An 18,900-nucleotide genomic window follows, 5' to 3' on the forward strand; every position below is an offset into this window, starting at 1 on the left:
TCAGAGGTGTGGGAGGGGGAAACGGTAGGGAAAGAGGCTTCAGCCAATCAGGCTGCATTAGTTAAGTCTGAGGGGAAATAGAGGAGCAAAAAAGGACAACCCAGCATGCCCTGCAACTTCCTTTTTGCGGACACAAAATAAGAGTCAGGTAAACTGGGGAATGATCATTTATCAACAAGAAAAGTAATAGTGATTTTAGCTTTTGGATTGCCTGGTTACCATCCTTATTACTTGTTGTTCCAGATACAAATAAAGAATTGATTTTTGATTTTATGCCGACCAGTTACTCTTTAAGACAATGCACGTGTATCGCTCTGATGTGTGTGCTGGGGTTTGCCGTTCCCAGGTGATAAGGGTTAGGAGGCTGCTGCGGCCGTTCTTCCTCCTTCAGAACTCCTCCCTGATGAAGAAGACTCTGAAGTGTATAAAGAGGACATTACCGGAGATGGCCAGGTAAGAAAATCCACCTGTGCTCTACACATGACCAGTGTTACATTCACATCTATTGTCTGGCTTAAAGCGGACCTGAACTCACAACTTGGCTATATGGGCACATAAATGGCAGATGAAATTCAATGTTGAAAAATGTAAAGTCATGCATTTTGGACGTACTAATGGTCTAGCACCATACAAAATAAATGGGATACAGTTGGGGACATCAAACTTGGAGAAGGACTTAGGAGTACTCATCGACAACAAGTTAAATAATCGTACTCAATGCCAAGCCGCTGCAGCTAAAGCTAACAAAATTTTGGGATGCATTAAAAGGGAAATAAAAACTCGAGATGCTAGCATAATATTGCCCCTGTTTAACTCTCTAGTAAGGCCACATCTGGAATATGGAATTCAGTTCTGGGCACCATATTACAGGAAAGATATTACACTTTTAGAGCAGGTGCTGAGACTAGCACAAAATTGATACGTGGGATGGAAGGTCTCGCTTACCAAGAAAGGTTAGATAAACTGGGTTTATTTAGTCTAGAGAAAAGACGCCTTAGAGGAGATCTAATTAACATGTATAAATACATCAGAGGGCAATATAATAGCTTGGCGGGTGAGCTTTTTGTCCCTAGGCCTTCTCAAAGGACTAGAGGACATGATCTGCGCATGGAGGAAAAACGTTTTAGCCATTTATTTAGGAAAGGGTTCTTTACAGTAAGAGTAATTAAGATGTGGAATGCATTGCCACAGGAATTCGTTATGGCAAACTCTATACCTGCATTTAAAGGGGGCTTGGATGCTTTCCTTGCGTTGAAAGACATCCATGGCTACAATTACTAGGTAATGCCCAGTGATGTTGATCCAGGGATTTTATCTGATTGCCATCGGGAAGGAATTTTTTTCCTTTTTTGGGCTAATTGGACCATGTCTTGCAATGGTTTTTGTGCCTTCCTCTGGATCAGCAGGGATATGTGAGGGAGCAGGCTGGTGTTGTACCTTCCTCTGGATCAGCAGGGATATATGAGGGAGCAGGCTGGTGTTGTGCCTTTCTCTGGATCAGCAGGGATATGTGAGGGTACAGGATGGTGTTGTGCCTTCCTCTGCATCAGCAGGGATATGTGAGGGAGCAGGCTGGTGTTGTACCTTCCTCTGGATCAGCAGGGATATATGAGGGAACAGGCTGGTGTTGTGCCTTCCTCTGGATCAGCAGGGATATGTGAGGGAGCAGGCTGGTGTTGTGCCTTCCTCTGGATCAGCAGGGATATGTGAGGGAGCAGGCTGGTGTTGTGTTTCCTCTGGATCAGCAGGGATATGTGAGGGAGCAGGCTGGTGTTGTGCCTTCCTCTGGATCAGCAGGGATATGTGAGGGAGCAGGCTGGTGTTGTGTTTCCTCTGGATCAGCAGGGATATGTGAGGGAGCAGGCCGGTGTTGTGCCTTCCTCTGGATCAGCAGGGATATGTGAGGGAGCAGGCTGGTGTTGTGCCTTCCTCTGGATCAGCAGGGATATGTGAGGGTACAGGATGGTGTTGTGCCTTCCTCTGGATCAGCAGGGATATGTGAGGGTGCAGGCTGGTGTTGTGCCTTCCTCTGGATCAGCGGGGATATGTGAGGGAGCAGGCTGGTGTTGTGCCTTCCTGTGGATCAGCAGGGATATGTGAGGGAGCAGGCTGAATTGTGCCTTCCTTTGGATCAGCAGGGATATGTGAGGGAGCAGGCTGGTGTTGTGCCTTCCTCTGGATCAGCAGGGATATGTGAGGGAGCAGGCTGAATTGTGCCTTCCTTTGGATCAGCAGGGATATGTGAGGGTGCAGGCTGATGTTGTGCCTTCCTCTGGATCAGCAGGTATATGTTAGGGAGCAGGCTGGTGTTGTGCCTTCCTCTGGATCAGCAGGGGCATGTGAGGGTGCAGGCTGGTGTTGTGCCTTCCTGTGGATCAGCAGGGATATGTGAGGGAGCAGGTTGGTGTTGTGCCTTCCTCTGGATCAGCAAGGATATGTGAGGGTGCAGGTTGGTGTTGTGCCTTCCTCTGGATCAGCAAGGATATGTGAGGGTGCAGGATAGTGTTGTACCTTCCTCTGGATCAGCAGGGATATGTGAGGGTGCAGGCTGGTGTTGTGCCTTCCTCTGGATCAGCAGGGATATGTGAGGGAGCAGGCTGGTGTTGTACCTTCCTCTGGATCAGCAGGGATATGTGAGGGAGCAGGCTGGTGTTGTGCCTTCCTCTGGATCAGCAGGGATATGTGAGGGAGCAGGCTGGTGTTGTGTTTCCTCTGGATCAGCAGGGATATGTGAGGGAGCAGGCTGGTGTTGTGCCTTCCTCTGGATCAGCAGGGATATGTGAGGGAGCAGGCTGGTGTTGTGTTTCCTCTGGATCAGCAGGGATATGTGAGGGAGCAGGCCGGTGTTGTGCCTTCCTCTGGATCAGCAGGGATATGTGAGGGAGCAGGCTGGTGTTGTGCCTTCCTCTGGATCAGCAGGGATATGTGAGGGTACAGGATGGTGTTGTGCCTTCCTCTGGATCAGCAGGGATATGTGAGGGAGCAGGCTGGTGTTTTGCCTTCCTGTGGATCAGCAGGGATATGTGAGGGAGCAGGCTGAATTGTGCCTTCCTTTGGATCAGCAGGGATATGTGAGGGAGCAGGCTGGTGTTGTGCCTTCCTCTGGATCAGCAGGGATATGTGAGGGAGCAGGCTGAATTGTGCCTTCCTTTGGATCAGCAGGGATATGTGAGGGTGCATGCTGATGTTGTGCCTTCCTCTGGATCAGCAGGTATATGTGAGGGAGCAGGCTGGTGTTGTGCCTTCCTCTGGATCAGCAGGGACATGTGAGGGTGCAGGCTGGTGTTGTGCCTTCCTGTGGATCAGCAGGGATATGTGAGGGAGCAGGTTGGTGTTGTGCCTTCCTCTGGATCAGCAAGGATATGTGAGGGTGCAGGATAGTGTTGTACCTTCCTCTGGATCAGCAGGGATATGTGAGGGTGCAGGCTGGTGTTGTGCCTTCCTCTGGATCAGCAGGGATATGTGAGGGAGCAGGCTGGTGTTGTACCTTCCTCTGGATCAGCAGGGATATCTCTATAGTGTCAGTCTGCTGCTCTCCCCGCCTCCTGCAGAACTCCAGTCCCCGCCTGTATCCCTTCCCTCCCTGCTGATTGGAGGGAAGGGACGGGGGCAGGGACCGGAGCTATGCAGGAGGCGGGGGAGCAGCTGAGACTGACACTACAGATGTAAACACAGCCTCACAGTACGGCTGTGATTTATGAGGGATTGCAGAGTGCAGGGGGCCTTAGTGGGGTTTGGGATAGCAACAGAGGCTGGGCTGTATAGGCAGATCCAGCCTCTGTATGCAGATAACATTCTTTAAACACACCTCGGGTTCTCTTTAAGCCGTATGTGGGGGGAGCAGGTTGGTGTTGTGCCTTCCTCTGGATCAGCAGGGATATGTGAGGGAGCAGGCTGGTGTTGTGCCTTCCTCTGGATCAGCGGGGATATGTGAGGGTGCAGGCTGGTGTTGTGCCTTCCTCTGGATCAGCAGGGATATGTGAGGGAGCAGGCTGGTGTTGTGCCTTCCTCTGGATCAGCAGGGATATGTGAGGGTGCAGGCTAGTGTTGTGCCTTCCTCTGGATCAGCAGGGATATGTGAGGGAGCAGGCTGGTGTTGTGCCTTCCTCTGGATCAGCAGGGATATGTGAGGGAGCAGGCTGGTGTTGTGCCTTCCTCTGGATCAGCAGGGATATGTGAGGGAGCAGGCTGGTGTTGTGCCTTCCTCTGGATCAGCAGGGATATGTGAGGGTGCAGGCTAGTGTTGTGCCTTCCTCTGGATCAGCAGGGATATGTGAGGGAGCAGGCTGGTGTTGTGCCTTCCTCTGGATCAGCAGGGATATGTGAGGGTGCAGGCTGGTGTTGTGCCTTCCTCTGGATCAGCAGGGATATGTGAGGGTGCAGGCTGGTGTTGTACCTTCCTCTGGATCAGCAGGGATATGTGAGGGTGCAGGCTGGTGTTGTGCCTTCCTCTGGATCAGCAGGGATATGTGAGGGTGCAGGCTAGTGTTGTGCCTTCCTCTGGATCAGCAGGGATATGTGAGGGAGCAGGCTGGTGTTGTGCCTTCCTCTGGATCAGCAGGGATATGTGAGGGAGCAGGCTGGTGTTGTGCCTTCCTCTGGATCAGCAGGGATATGTGAGGGAGCAGGCTGGTGTTGTGCCTTCCTCTGGATCAGCAGGGATATGTGAGGGTGCAGGCTAGTGTTGTGCCTTCCTCTGGATCAGCAGGGATATGTGAGGGAGCAGGCTGGTGTTGTGCCTTCCTCTGGATCAGCAGGGATATGTGAGGGTGCAGGCTGGTGGTGTACCTTCCTCTGGATCAGCAGGGATATGTGAGGGTGCAGGCTGGTGTTGTACCTTCCTCTGGATCAGCAGGGATATGTGAGGGAGCAGGCTGGTGTTGTACCTTCCTCTGGATCAGCAGGGATATGTGAGGGTGCAGGCTGGTGTTGTACCTTCCTCTGGATCAGCAGGGATATGTGAGGGTGCAGGCTGGTGTTGTACCTTCCTCTGGATCAGCAGGGATATGTGAGGGAGCAGGCTGGTGTTGTACCTTCCTCTGGATCAGCAGGGATATGTGAGGGAGCAGGCTGGTGTTGTACCTTCCTCTGGATCAGCAGGTATATGTGAGGGTGCAGGCTGGTGTTGTGCCTTCCTCTGGATCAGCAGGGATATGTGAGTGAGCAGGCTGGTGTTGTGCCTTCCTCTGGATCAGCAGGGATATGTGAGGGTGCAGGCTGGTGTTGTACCTTCCTCTGGATCAGCAGGGTATGTGAGGGAGCAGGCTGGTGTTGTGCCTTCCTCTGGATCAGCAAGGATATGTGAGGGAGCAGGCTGGTGTTGTGCCTTCCTCTGGATCAGCAGGGATATGTGAGGGTGCAGGCTGGTGTTGTACCTTCCTCTGGATCAGCAGGGATATGTGAGGGAGCAGGCTGGAGTTGTGCCTTCCTCTGGATCAGCAGGGATATGTGAGGGAGCAGGCTGGAGTTGTGCCTTCCTCTGGATCAGCAGGGATATGTGAGGGAGCAGGCTGGTGTTGTACCTTCCTCTGGATCAGCAGGGATATGTGAGGGTGCAGGCTGGTGTTGTACCTTCCTCTGGATCAGCAGGGTATGTGAGGGAGCAGGCTGGTGTTGTGCCTTCCTCTGGATCAGCAAGGATATGTGAGGGAGCAGGCTGGTGTTGTGCCTTCCTCTGGATCAGCAGGGATATGTGAGGGTGCAGGCTGGTGTTGTACCTTCCTCTGGATCAGCAGGGATATGTGAGGGAGCAGGCTGGAGTTGTGCCTTCCTCTGGATCAGCAGGGATATGTGAGGGAGCAGGCTGGTGTTGTACCTTCCTCTGGATCAGCAGGGATATGTGAGGGAGCAGGCTGGTGTTGTACCTTCCTCTGGATCAGCAGGTATATGTGAGGGTGCAGGCTGGTGTTGTGCCTTCCTCTGGATCAGCAGGGATATGTGAGTGAGCAGGCTGGTGTTGTACTTTGTTCTCTGGATGAACTCGATGGACGTATGTCTTTTTTCAACCAAAATAACTGTTACTATGTAACATAGAGGCCATCAGAAAGGCCTGATTTCCCAAATATATGCTTTTCTCCAAAACAAATCCGGAACACTTACTCAAAACTTTTTACTTCTTCTTATGGCTGACCCAGTACAACACTCTACTGCTACTAACTTGATAAAAAGCTATAATATTTCTGACAGTGTAAAGAGTCACCGGAGGTGATGTAAAGACTCCTCTGTAGCAGAACTAAGTGTTTGCTTTTATTTCTGTGCACTCTGCTCTTTAAACTTAAAGAATACCTTAAACCTAATTTAATTTTCCAAATTAAAGAGAACCCGAGGTGGGTTTGAAGAATATTATCTGCATACAGAGGCTGGATCTGCCTATACAGCCTGGCCTCTGTTGCTATCCCAAACCCCCCTAAGGTCCCCCTGCACTCTGCAATCCCTCATAAATCACAGCCACGCTGCTGACAAACAGCTTGTCAGAGCTGGCTGTGTTTATCTCTATAGTGTCAGTCTGCTGCTCTCCCCGCCTCCTGCAGAACTCCAGTCCCCGCCTGTATCCCTTCCCTCCCTGCTGATTGGAGGGAAGGGACGGGGGCAGGGACCGGAGCTATGCAGGAGGCGGGGGAGCAGCTGAGACTGACACTACAGATGTAAACACAGCCTCACAGTACGGCTGTGATTTATGAGGGATTGCAGAGTGCAGGGGGCCTTAGTGGGGTTTGGGATAGCAACAGAGGCTGGGCTGTATAGGCAGATCCAGCCTCTGTATGCAGATAACATTCTTTAAACACACCTCGGGTTCTCTTTAAGCCGTATGTGGGGGGAGGGGGAGGTGGGCAAAGGCCTTACCGCACCTCCTGAGGCCCGGAGTCGGTCTCCATTTGTCCGCTATGCCTCTCGTTGTCTATTTCCTGGTCGGCACCCTTTGACCCGACATGCTGCACATGCACCAACTGGCTGTGACTGCGCTTGGCATTGTAACGTGCGCACGCCTGGTACGGCCTCGCCCTGGCGTTCGTGCGTAAAGTATACTGGTCACAGGCAGCCCAATAGGACATACTGTGCATGCACAGCATAGTATGTCTGGGTCAAAGGGAGCTGACCAGGAAATATACAACAGGAAGCATAGTGAACAAACGGAGGAAGACGCTAGGCCACGGAAGGTGCTGTAAGACTTTGCGCATCTCCCTACACACAGGGCGTCATTTTTAAATTTAAATTAGGCCTAAGGTATGCTTTAAAGAGACTTTCTAACAACATTTTTAGCCTTATTTCTTCTATAAGTTCCTATACCTCTAGTTTCTAGTTTCTATTGTAGTGTGTCTTACTGCAGCCTTTCCTAGTTGCACAGTGGCTGTATAATCTCTGTTATATAATTAATCTTCTTTCCTCTGACGGCTTTGTCGGGCTCAGGCACTCAGGCAGAAATGTGCTGCTCTGTTTGTGATAGGATAGAAGCTATAAACACCCTCTCCAGGCCCCCTGCAGTCTCCTCTCAGCCTATCACATTCTTGTAACCGCTATGTCTTTTGTTTGTAAACACTGTATAAAACTGTTAATTACAAGCCAGGATTGCAGCAGGGAGTGGCAGAAACATCGCAGATGGGCACAGGAGAAAATAATGAATAGAATGGTATGCTTTTTATTGTAAGAAGAGTACAGATTCTCTTTAAAGGCAATCTGAAGTGAAAATAAACTTATGATATAATGATTTGTATGTGTAGTACTGCTAAGAAATAGAACATTAGGAGCAGAGACATAAGTCTAATATTGTTTCCAGTACTGGAAGAGTTAAGAAACTCCAGTTTTTTCTGCAGAGGAATGTTCACTGGCCTGCTCTGTAAAATCATTTAGAGTGCTGAGTAGTGTGTAAATTGCAAATATTCGAGAATGATGCAATGTTATTAAAAAACTATATACGGTAACTGAAAGTAAACATATGAGAATATTTTCTTTGCTACTAATGTTCTATCAACCATTTTCACCTTTTGGATGCGACTTTCACGTCCAAAAGGCTACTGCTGGGCTGCACACCCGCACACGATCATGTGCGCTGGTGCGCTCCCATTCCGAGTGCTCTCACTTACAGGATGGGAATTAAACACTCACTGTCCCATCTTGTGGCCAAATAGTAGAACTACATGCACATACTTTTTTTTTTTTTTTTTTTTTTTTTTTTACACATCACAATAAATTGCTTTTGAAATTAACTGTTTACCTCCCACACCCCCAAAAATACCCAAATTTAACTAAAAAAAATTACAAAAAAACAAAAAACAAAACATAAATAGTTTCCTAAGGGTCTGCACTTATTAAATATGCATGTCAAGAGGGTATATAACTAATATTTTTTAAATTATAAGCTTGTAAGTAGTGATGGGTGCAGCACTGGAAAAAAATGCACCTTTATTTCCAAATAAAATATTGGCTCCATACATTGTTATAGGGACATAATTTAAATGGTGTAATAAATGGGACAAATGGGCAAATACAATATGTGGGTTTTAATTATGTAGTATGTATTATTTTAAAGCTATAATGGCTGAAAACTGAGAAATAATGATTTATTTTTTTTTCTTAACCACTTGAGGACCACAGTCTTTTCGCCCCTTAAGGACCAGAGCCTTTTTCTCCATTCAGACCACTGCAGCTTTCACGGTTTAATGCTCGGTCATACAACCTACCACCTAAATGAATTTTACCTCCTTTTCTTTTCACTAATACAGCTTTCTTTTGATGCTATTTGATTGCTGCTGCGAGTTTTACTTTTTATTATATTCATCAAAAAAGACATGAATTTTGTCAAAAAAAGACTTTTTTAACTTTCTGTGCTGACATTTTTCAAATAAAGTAAAATTTCCTATACACTTGAGCGCGAAAGTTATTCTGCTACATGTCTTTGATAAAAAAAAAACCATTCAGTGTATATTTATTGGATTGGGTAAAAGTTATAGCGTTTACAAACTATGGTGCCAAAAGTGTATTTTCCCATTTTCAAGCATCTCTGACTTTTCTGCGCACCTGTCAGGTTTCATGAGGGGCTAAAATTCCAGGATAGTACAAATACCCGCCAAATGACCCCATTTTGGAAAGAAGACATCCCAAAGTATTCAGTGAGAGGCATGGTGAGTTCATAGAAGATTTTATTTTTTGTCACAAGTTAGCGGAAAATGACACTTTGTGAAAAAAAAAAAAAAAAAAAGTTTCCATTTCTTCTAACTTACGACAAAAAAAAAATGAAATCTGCCACGGACTCACTATGCTCCTCTCTGAATACCTTGAAGTGTCTACTTTCCAAAATGGGGTCATTTGTGGGGTGTGTTCACTGTCCTGGCATTTTGGGGGGTGCCTAATTGTAAGCACCCCTGTAAACCTAAAGATGCTCATTGGACTTTGGGCCCCTTAGCGCAGTTAGGCTGCAAAAAAGTGCCACACATGTGGTATTGTCGTACTCAGGAAAAGTAGTATAATGTGTTTTGGGGTGTATTTTTACACATACCCATGCTGGGTGGGAGAAATATCTCCGTAAATGACAATTTTTTTATTTTGTTTACACACAATTGTCTATTTATAGAGATATTTCTCCCACTCAGCATGGGTATGTGGAAAAATACACCCCAAAACACATTATACTACTTCTCCTGAGTACGGCGATACCACATGTGTGGCACTTTTTTGCACCCTAACTGCGCTAAGGGGCCCAAAGTCCAATGAGTACCTTTAGGATTTCACAGGTCATTTTGAGAAATTTCAATTCAAGACTACTCCTCACGGTTTAGGGCCCCTAAAATGCCAGGACAGTATAGGAACCCCACAAATTACCCCATTTTAGAAAGAAGACACCCCAAGGTATTCCGTTAGATGTATGGTGAGTTCATAGAAGATTTTTTTTTTTTGTCACAAGTTAGCGGAAATTGATTTTAATTGTTTTTTTTCACAAAGTGTCATTTTCCGCTAACTTGTGACAAAAAATAAAATCTTCTATGAACTCACCATACTCCTAACGGAATACCTTGGGGTGTCTTCTTTCTAAAATGGGGTCATTTGTGGGGTTCCTATACTGCCCTGGCATTTTAGGGGCCCTAAACTGTGAGGAGTAGTCTTGAAACCAAATGTCGCAAAATGACCTGTGAAATCCTAAAGGTATTCATTGGACTTTGGGCCCCTTAGCGCACTTAGGGTGCAAAAAAGTGCCACACATGTGGTACTGCCGTACTCAGGAGAAGTAGTATAATGTGTTTTGGGGTGTATTTTTACACATACCCATGCTGGGTGGGAGAAATATCTCTGTAAATGACAATTATTTGATTTTTTTTTACACACAATTGTCCATTTACAGAGAGATTTCTCCCACCCAGCATGGGTTTGTGTAAAAATACACCACAAAACACATTATACTACTTCTCCTGAGTATGGCGATACCACATGTGTGACACTTTTTTGCAGCCTAGGTGCGCTAAGGGGCCCAACGTCCTATTCACAGGTCATTTTGAGGCATTTGTTTTCTAGACTACTCCTCACGGTTTAGGGCCCCTAAAATGCCAGGGCAGTATAGGAACCCCACAAGTGACCCCATTTTAGAAAGAAGACACCCCAAGGTATTCTGTTAGGGGTATGGTGAGTTCATAGAAGATTTTATTTTGTGTCACAAGTTAGTGAAAAATGACACTTTGTGAAAAAAAACAATAAAAATCCAATTTCCGCTAACTTTTGACAAAAAATAAAATATTATATGAACTCATCATACACCTAACAGAATACCTTGGGGTGTCTTCTTTCTAAAATGGGGTCACTTGTGGGGTTCCTATACTGCCCTGGCATTTTACGGGCCCAAAACTGTGAGTAGTCTGGAAACCAAATTTCTCAAAATGACTGTTCAGGGGTATAAGCATCTGCAAATTTTGATGACAGGTGGTCTATGAGGGGGCAAATTTTGTGGAATCGGTCATAAGCAGGGTGGCCTCTTAGATGACAGGATGTATTGGGCCTGATCTGATGGATAGGAGTGCTAGGGGGGGTGACAGGAGGTGATTGATGGGTGTCTCAGGGGGCGGTTAGAGGGGAAAATAGATGCAATCAATGCACTGGGGAGGTGATCGGAAGGGGGTCTGAGGGGGATCTGAGGGTTTGGCCGAGTGATCAGGAGCCCACACGGGGCAAATTAGGGCCTGATCTGATGGGTAAGTGTGCTAGGGGGTGACAGGAGGTGATTGATGGGTGTCTCAAGGTGTGATTAGAAGGGGGAAATAGATGCAAGCAATGCACTGGCGAGGTGATCAGGGCTGGGGTCTGAGGGCGTTCTGAGGTGTGGGCGGGTGATTAGGTGCCCGCAAGGCGCAGATTAGGGTCTAATCTGATGGGTAACAGTGACAGGTGGTGATAGGGGGTGATTGATGGGTGATTGATGGGTAATTAGTGGGTGTTTAGAGGAGAGAAGAGATGTAAACACTGCACTTGGGAGGTGATCTGATGTCGGATCTGCGGGCGATCTATTGGTGTGAGTGGGTGATCAGACTGCCCGCAAGGGGCAGGTTAGGGGCTGTTTGATGGGTGGCAGTGACAGGGGGTGATTGGTGGGTGGCAGTGACAGGGGTTGATTGATGGGTGATTGACAGGTGATCAGTGGCTTATTACAGGGAATAACAGATGTAAATATTGCACTGGCGAATTGATAAGGGGGGGTCTGAGGGCAATCTGAGCGTGTGGGCGGGTGATTGGGTGCCCGCAAGGGCCAGATCAGGGTCTAATCTGATGGGTAACAGTGACAGGTGGTGATAGGGGGTGATTGATGGGTAATTAGTGGGTGTTTAAAAGAGAGAAGAGATGTAAACACTGCACTTGGGGGGTGATCTAATGTCGGATCTGCGGGCGATCTATTGGTGCGGGTGGGTGATCAGATTGCCCGCAAGGGTCAGGTTAGGGGCTGATTGATGGGTGGCAGTAACAGGGGGTGATTGATGGGTGGCAGTGACAGGGGGTGATTGATGGGTGATTGACAGGTGATAAGTGGGTTATTACAGGGAATAACAGATGTAAATATTGCACGGGCGAATTGATAAGGTGCGGGGGGTCTGAGGGCAATCTGAGCGTGTGGGCGGGTGATTGGGTGCCCGCAAGGGGCAGATTAGGGTCTAATCTGATGGGTAACAGTGACAGGTGGTGATAGGGGGTGATTGATGGGTAATTAGTGGGTGTTTAGAGGAGAGAATAGATGTAAACAATGGATTTGGGAGGTGATCTGATGTCGGATCTGCGGGCGATCTATTGGAGTGGGTGGGTGATCAGATTGCCCGCAAGGGGCAGGTTAGGGGCTGATTGATGGGTGGCAGTGACAGGGGGTGATTGACGGGTGATCAGGGGGGATAGATGCATACAGTACACGGGGGGGGGGGGGGGAGGGCTGGGGGGGGTCTGGTGAGAATCTGAGGGGTGGGGGGGCGGGTGATCAGGAGGGAGTAGGGGGCAGATTAGGGACTAAAAAAAAAAATGGCGTTGACAGATAGTGACAGGGAGTGATTGATGGGTGATTAGGGGGGTGACTGGGTGCAAACAGTGGTCTGGGGGGTGGGCAGGGGGGGGTCTGAGGGGTGCTGTGGGCGATCAGGGGGCAGGGGGGGGGAAATCAGTGTGCTTGGGTGCAGACTAGGGTGGCTGCAGCCTGCCCTGGTGGTCCCTCGGACACTGGGACCACCAGGGCAGGAGGCAGCCAGTATAATAGGCTTTGTATACATTACAAAGCCTATTATACACAGTACACGCGGCGATCCGGGTGCTAGTAACCCGCCGGCGCTTCCGAACGGCCGGCGGGTTACAGCGAACGGGGGGCGGAGCCAGTCCCCGGCGGCTGATCGCGTCACGAATGACGCGATCGCCGCATAGCCACTCCCGCAGCCGCCCCCGCCGATGGGCGTATTGCGGTCGTTTGGGCCCGGACTTTGCCGCCGCCCATCGGCTGGGGGCGGTCGTGAAGTGGTTAATATTCCTGTCAAAATGCATTTAGAGAAAAATAATTCTTAGCAAAATGTACCACCCAAAAAAAGCCTAATTAGTGGTGGAAAAATAAGATATAGATCAATAAATTGTGATAAGTAGTGATAAAGTTATTGGCGACTGAATGGGAGGTGAACATGCATAAGGTGAAAAACGACTGAAGGCTGAAGTGGTTAATTATCCATTCTACACAAACTATTCATTATACCGTAATTTTTTTTTCGCTTCAGTGTCACTTTCATTCTAATTCAGGTCTGTATCCCAGGAATTGGACCTGAAGGTACGGCCCCTTGTATGCGCTGCTATAATTGTTGGTAATGATACTGACACCGTTTTGTTCCCCCCCTATAGTGTGATGTTGCTGCTGGCGCTACACCTTTGCCTTTTCACCATGTTCGGCATGCTGCTGTTTGCTCACGCCAAGGTAACCGACTCGCTCACCTAACCAGGAACTCTCTCTAACCGTTCATTATTAGGTGACCGATGGCCGTAACTTACCGTCTGGTTATAAAACTCAAATGAGACTTCAAGATCCGTTTTCAGAATCCTTTTACCTGAGGTGAGAGGTCTATGGAGGCTGCCATATTTATTTACTTTTGAACAATGCAGATTGCCTGGCTGATCTGCTGAGCCTCTGTCTCCAATGCTGGGCATACACAGCTTGATTTTGCTGCTCAATTCCCTGCTCGATTCGCTTATCTTCCGCTCCTTTTTCTTATCTTTTTGCATTGTGTGCAATGCGGAATCAAGCGTCAAAACGATTGGGTGGGAGATCAGACGTGTCGTAAATGATCTATCGAGCCGTGTATTCCCAGCATTATGCCTACTACACACCATACAATTTTCTGTGAGATTTTCTGTTAAGGTGGCCATACACTGGTCGATGTGCCATTAGATCGACCAGCTGACAGATCCCTATCTGATCGAATCTGATCAGATAGGGATCGTATGGCTGCCTTTACTGCAAACAGATTGTGAATCGATTTCAGCCTGAAACCGATCACAATCTGTTCAGCTGCTCCTGCCGCCGCTCCCCCCCGCCGTATACATTACCCGAGGCTGGCTCCCGGGCGTCTTCTCCGCACTGCACCGCACCGCTGTTCTTGCTCCATCCCGGCGCTTCCTGTGTTACTCCGTGACCAGGAAGTTCAAATAGAGCGCCCTCTATTTCAACTTCCTGGTCACCGGAGTGACACAGGAAGTATAAGCGTACACTGGGACATGCGGAAATGCGGTGCAGCGAGGAGAAGAGGACCCCGGAGCCAGCTTCAGGTAATGTATACATGCTCGGATCGGGCCCGAATCGTACGCCGCAAGCGACGCGCTCCTACCGCCGGGCGATCGAGGGTAATTTCCCGCACGGCGCGATCGACGGTCCGATCCGATTTCGGGAGGGAATCGGATAGGCGGGTGCGTTTAGCGCAAGCGATTGGCAGCAGATCCGATCCCAGGATCGGATCTGCTGTCGAAACGGCCGTGAATCGAGCCAGTGTATGGCCTGCTTAAGATTATTTTCTGTAGAGACTGGACATTATCCCCGGTTGCAGTGTCTTCTGGTTATCTCCTGCTGAGTAGAACAATGCCTAATTGCTAGGCAGATAGATGGTTAGGTAGATAATTTCCAACATGTTGGAAATTATCTGTCAGGTAAATCGAACAGGAAATTGTATGGTGTGTACCTAGCATAGCGATAGACCCTGAACAAGCAGACAGATCAGCGGTTTGACTGAAGGGTGACTAATCTGCCGCATGCTTGTTTCAGGTGTGTGATCCGGACACTACTGATGCATTAAAGCGCAGCAGAACAGGCAACCAGCATTGTTTAAGATTAAATATGACAGCCTTTCATATCCTACTCACTTCAGGTGTCCTTTAAAGTGTACTCGAGGAAAACTGATGAGATAAGCATGTGTATGTACAGTGCCAAACATAATAATAACCAGGCTGTGTTACTTGGTTTATTTTGCTGCCTGAAAGAGTTAATTTTCAGGCATGGAAGTGACAGCTTCTGTCTTCTCTGTACCTTGTCAGGAATATAGTACTCATCACTGATGAGCAAATTACAGCCGTACAAGTTTTCCTGGCACAATACAACTTATGAGTGCAGGGGGAGAGAGGTCTATAGTTCATGTGTTTTAATTTAGGGAACTTAATAGGCTGCCACTGAGCAGAGACAACAAAACATTCCGTCTACTTTGTAAATGTATAAATATAAAATAAACCCATTGGATGTCTAAAAAAAGTAATTTTTAAAGAGAACCTGAGGTGGGTTCTAAGAATGCTAACAGCACACAGTGGCTGGGTCTGCCTATACTACCCAGCCTCTGTTGCTATCTCAATCCCCCCCTAAGTTCCCCCTGCGCTCTGCTATGCCCCATAAGTCATCCAGCTGCGCTGTCGACACGCAGCTTACCTCTGTACGGTCACTCTCCCCTCTCCCACCGCCTACTGCATAGCTCCGGTCCCCGCCCGCGTACCTTCCCTCCAATCAACAGGGAGGGAAAGGACGCAGACGGGGACCGGAGCTATGCAGGAGGCGGTGGGAGAGTGACCGTACAGAGGTACAGAGGTCAGCTGCGTGTCGACAACGCGGCTGGATGATTTATGGGGGCATAGCAGAGCGCAGGGGGACCTTAGGGGGATTGAGATAGCAACAGAGGCTGGGCAGTATAGGCAGGCCCAGCCTCTGTGTGCTGTTAGCATTCTTAGAACCTACCTTGGGTTCTCTTTAAGAGTAGGAGGATAAATACAATGGTTTATCTCATCAGTTTATTTTCACAACAGGTGCACTGTAACTACTTAAGGACGTTGCTAGTTGAAATCTACGCCCTGTTTTCATGCTGATGTGGCTGTCAGGGCGTAGATTTCAACTCCCCGCCACACGATCACGTCGCTGTCTCCTCACCACCGCTCACTCGCTCTGCTGTCTGACGGCAAAGTCCTATGAGCCGGTCAGGGGCCGATTTCATTGGTTCCTGACCCGGTCTATCAATGTAAGCAACTCCCATTGGCTTACGTTGATAGGCAGGGTTAGGCGGCAATGAAAGCAGCTCCAGACCGGCTCATAGGACTCTGCCGTCATAGCGATGGCAGAGTGGGTGGGCTAAGGTTTGCGCCGTGGACGGCAGTTGCTGCAATTCGTCGGTATTCCGCCGTTTCTGGTACTAGCGGTCTCTGGTCCTTAAGGGGAAAGGGACCACTGGTACTTAAGTGGTAAAGGCCTAGGCAATATTTGCTTAGGCTCGGTTGACACTGCAACGCAAAACACGGACATTTTTTTTTTGTTCGGACAGATTGCAAAATCTGACAGTCGGGCAGATCCTATGTTATTAATAGGATTACGACATGAATAGCCATTCACACTTGTCAGTCCGCAACACAAACCTCTGACCTGCAGGAATATCCCAGGTAGTGGAAGTTCTCTCCATAGAAGCCTTTGGTGGAGACGCATCTGCTCTGACTCCAACCAGACCACAACACGCAATCGGATCGGACTGCCTTGTCTGCTTCGGTTGGCCGCTGGCGATCCCACTCACTTGATGTAAACTGAGCCTTAAAGGGGCACTACAGCGAAAAACTGTAAAATTTAAAATATGTTCAAACATATACAGTATACAAATAAGTACATTTTTTTCCAGAGTTAAATGAGCCATAAATGACTTTTCTCCTATGTTGCTGTCACTTACAGTAGGTAGTAGGAATCTGACAGAAGTGACAGGTTTTGGACTAGTCCATCTCTTCATGGGGGATTCTCAGGGATTTATTTATTTTTCAAAAGCACTTAGTGAATGGCAGTTGCTCTGTCCAACTGCCTAAAAACTGTGTAGGGAGCAGGAAAGCTGGCCAGCATCATGGTTTAAATCCTTTTTAGGGAATATCTTTATCAAGAATAAAAGCCTTGCTGAGAATCCCCTATGAAGAGATAGACTAGTCCAAAACCTCTCACTTCTGTCAGATTTCTACTACCTACTGTAAGTGACAGCATTATAGGAGAAAAGTAATTTATGGCTCATTTTACTCTGGAAGAAACGTACTTTCTATTTGTCTATGTTTGCACATATTTTAAATTTTAAAATTTTTCGATGTAGTGCCCCTTTTAAAGGGAACCTTAACTGAGAGGAATATGGATGTTTCCTTTTAAACAATACCAGTTGCCTGGCAGCCCTGCTGATCTCTTTGGCTGCAGTAGTGGCTGAATCACACACCTGAAACCAGCATGCAGCTAATCCAGTCTGACTTCAGTCAGAGCACCTGATCTGCATGCTTGTTCAGGAGCTGTGGCTGACAGTATTAGAGACACAGGATCAGCAGGAGAGTCAGGCAACTCGTATTATTTTAAAAGGAAAAATACGTCTTTCTCAGTTTAGGTTCCCTTTAATTTAAAACTTATCCAATGTGTACACTTTAAAGTATTGGACTAAGTCGGACTCATTGATTACCGCTGGCTTAATAATCTGTGCAGTTTGGGCGTTGCTACAGCAAGCCGGTATTTGCCCCACCCCCTCTGCTAATGTCTGGTTGCCGCTTTGTTCTAATGTGAAGAGGATAGAGACCTCTCAAGCTTTTCCACGTTCACCCTCATCCCCTCCCCCTCCCCCCCCCCACCACCACCACTGATGAGTAAAAAGTAATTCTTGGGGATCGCGTGCCATTTCTTAGTTTTGAAAAGCTTTTGATAGGCTGCGTTCTCATTTAGGATTCCATGCTGGACGTTGAATGGCTGAGATACTTCCGGAATCTGCCCGACTCGCTGACCTCCCTCCTGGTGTTGCTGACGACCGCCAACAACCCCGATGGTAAGACTTCCGTCTGACTTCAGAACACAAGTCCCCAAATTCAAGGGACTTTCACAGTTCACATGTACAGATGTCTGCTGTGTGTGCTGAAGCCTATCATAGTATACGTTGTTCACTTTGTCTTCATGCCACGGGCTGTCTGTAAAGGGCTCCTGAAGGGAGTGAAAAAATAAGTTACATCAGTGTTCTCCACAGAATTTTTTTTCCAGCCGGGTGACATGCAAAAGTAGCCGGGTGGGTGACACGGGAGTATACACGGCCGGTGCGTCTCTGCTTACTGCATAGGAGGAGGTGAGCCGATGACAGCTGGGTGAAGCTTTTTTCTGACTTAAGGTTCACTTTAAGTTGTAGGCAACTGCCACTGTGTCCCTCTGTGCCTTGTGCATCCTTCTTTCCCCCTTTGTGTCTCCTTCTGTCTCCTTGTGCCATGTCTGACCCCCTATTTGTCCTTCTGTCTCCTTTATACCTTTTTCTGTCTCCCTTTGTGCCTCCTTCTGTCTCCATGTGCTTCCTTAAGTCCCCCTGTGCCACCTCTGTCTCCTTCTGTGCCCCTTTGTGCCTCCTTAGGTCCGCTTGTGCCTTTCTTTGTCCCCTTATGCTACCTCTGCCCCCCATTCCTCCTTCAGTCCCACTGGTTTTCTCGCCTGGAGTGACAAAATGGCTAGAGGCACAGGCTCTGTTCACATTTAGGCTGTTTTCAGCCTACGTTCCGCTCCGATGAGCGGAACGCAGCAGCCGCAGCAATGCTTTCCCTATGGGAAAGTTCACATTGCTACGTTCCGTTCCTTGCGTTCCGCTCATCGGAGCGAACGTTCTCAACATGTCGGGACCTTGCGTTCCCGCTCCGCTCGCGGATATGTCCTATTGTGAACCCGACCTACCCAAGTGGTTATAAAGCCACTTAAAACCACCCACCGTAGCCCGACATTTAGTAAGCCGGACTTCAGACACAGAGTAGCCAGACTTTGGCGCACCAGCGGGCAAACACAAACCGCTCTAATCTCTAGCCAAACTCTGGTGCTCCCCTGCACCTAAATGCCTCCCCTGCACTGCCACGGCCTCTGATTACATTGCAGCCATTGGTGGTACCTGAATAACCAGGCACAGCATGTGCCCAGTT

At 48.2% G+C, this 18,900-nt stretch overlaps 1 protein-coding gene across 1 annotated transcript in view; it reads left to right on the top strand.

Annotated features, from left to right (window-relative positions):
* The window catches only part of TPCN2 (two pore segment channel 2), a 131,471-nt gene that overhangs the window by 70,285 nt on the left and 42,286 nt on the right, over positions 1-18,900 (top strand). The window contains exons 6-8 of the mRNA XM_068261638.1: positions 347-453; positions 13,336-13,408; positions 17,681-17,780. Coding sequence (XP_068117739.1) covers positions 347-453; positions 13,336-13,408; positions 17,681-17,780 — 280 coding nt within the window. The remainder of the gene's footprint in view (positions 1-346; positions 454-13,335; positions 13,409-17,680; positions 17,781-18,900) is intronic.

Source organism: Hyperolius riggenbachi, chromosome 11 (genome assembly GCF_040937935.1).
Source record: "Hyperolius riggenbachi isolate aHypRig1 chromosome 11, aHypRig1.pri, whole genome shotgun sequence".
In the NCBI taxonomy this organism is placed as follows: Eukaryota; Metazoa; Chordata; class Amphibia; order Anura; family Hyperoliidae; genus Hyperolius; species Hyperolius riggenbachi.